At 64.7% G+C, this 1,497-nt stretch overlaps 1 protein-coding gene across 1 annotated transcript in view; it reads left to right on the plus strand.

Moving 5' to 3' along the window:
- The window catches only part of SEMA6B (sema domain, transmembrane domain (TM), and cytoplasmic domain, (semaphorin) 6B), a 16,842-nt gene that overhangs the window by 1,817 nt on the left and 13,528 nt on the right, over positions 1-1,497 (plus strand). The window contains exons 4-6 of the mRNA XM_014949657.1: positions 510-639; positions 936-996; positions 1,091-1,153. Of these exons, the coding sequence (XP_014805143.1) occupies positions 510-639; positions 936-996; positions 1,091-1,153 (254 nt within the window). The remainder of the gene's footprint in view (positions 1-509; positions 640-935; positions 997-1,090; positions 1,154-1,497) is intronic.

The following is a 1,497-nucleotide window of genomic DNA, read 5'->3' on the forward strand; positions in this document are numbered from 1 at the left end:
GTTTTGGGGTGAAGGCAGGAGGGGGCACCTGTGAGAAGGTGTTTTGGGGTGCTTTGGGGTGAAGGGAGGAGGGGGCACCCATAGGAAGGCATTTTGGGGTGAAGGCAGGAGGGGCCACCTGTGAGAAGGTGTTTTGGGGTGCTTTGGGGTGAAGGGAGGAGGGGGCACCCATGGAAAGGGGTTTTGGGGCGAAGGCAGGAGGGGGCACCCATGGGAAGAGGTTTTGGGGTGAAGACAGGAGAGGGGCACCTGTGAGAAGGGGTTTTGGGATGCTTTGGGGTGAAGGCAGGAGGGGACACCTATGGGAAGGTATTTTGGGATGAAGGCAGGAGGGGGGTACCCATGGGAAGAGGTTTTGGGGTGCTTTGGGGTGAAGGGAAGAGGGAGCACCCATGAGAAAGGGGTTTAGGGGTGAAGGCAGGAGGGGGCACCCATGGGAAGGGGTTTTGGGGTGCTTTGGGGTGGGGTCGCCCCATCAGCGTGTGCCCCCCCCCGTGTCCCCCCCCCAGACGTGAAGCACTACGCCGTCTTCGTGGGCCATGGCACCAGCCGCCCGGCCGGCCCCGAAACGGGGGGCACCCAGCGCCTCAACATCCAGCGCATCCTCAAGGTCAACCGGACCCTCTTCATCGGGGAGAGGTGCGAACCCCGGCACCCCAAAACCTCCCACCCTTCTGGGGGTGGGCACCCAACACCCATCCCAACCTTCTGTGCTGGGGAGGGACCCCTGGGGCACCCCAAAAATCTGCCATGGGGCATCTTGGGGGGGCTCCATCGTGGTTGTCCTTGCCCCAGTGATGCTCATCGCCCACCCCACGTCTCCCCAGTGGGGTGGTGGTGGATCCCGCACCCCCCAACACGCCTCACTGGGGGGGCACATCCCTGGGGTGACCGGGAGCCCCCCAGGGTGGTGACACCCGTGTCCTCCTCCCCAGGGACAACGTCTACCGTGTCAGCCTGGAGCCCACCAGTGCCAGCGAGATGCGCTACCACCGGGTAAGTGCCGTGTCCCCGGGTGCGGGGGGGACACTGAGGGGGGGGCTGCTGGCTTCCCCCAGCCCCACATTGGGATTTCTCCCCCCCCCTCCAGAAGCTGACGTGGCGCTCGAACCAGCACGACATCAGCATCTGCCGGATGAAGGGGAAACATGAGGTATGGGGGGGTTGGTGGGGGGGCTGCACCCCATAGGGACCCCCCAGGGAGGGGACCGAGCACCCTCTGTGCCCCGTGTCACGCAGACAAGGCCACCCTGTTGTGTGTCCCCCCCCTCAGTGTCACCCCCGCCCCCCCCGCTCCCTGGAAGAGGGAGCACCCATGAGAAAGGGGTTTAGGGGTGAAGGCAGGAGGGGGCACCCATGGGAAGAGGTTTTGGGGTGAAGGCAGGAGAGGGGCACCTGTGAGAAGGGGTTTTGGGGTGCTTTGGGGTGAAGGCAGGAGGGGACACCTATGGGAAGGTATTTTGGGATGAAGGCAGGAGGGGGGCACCCATGGGAAGA

Source organism: Calidris pugnax, unplaced genomic scaffold (assembly GCF_001431845.1).
Source record: "Calidris pugnax isolate Ruff unplaced genomic scaffold, ASM143184v1 scaffold173, whole genome shotgun sequence".
Classification (NCBI taxonomy): Eukaryota; Metazoa; Chordata; class Aves; order Charadriiformes; family Scolopacidae; genus Calidris; species Calidris pugnax.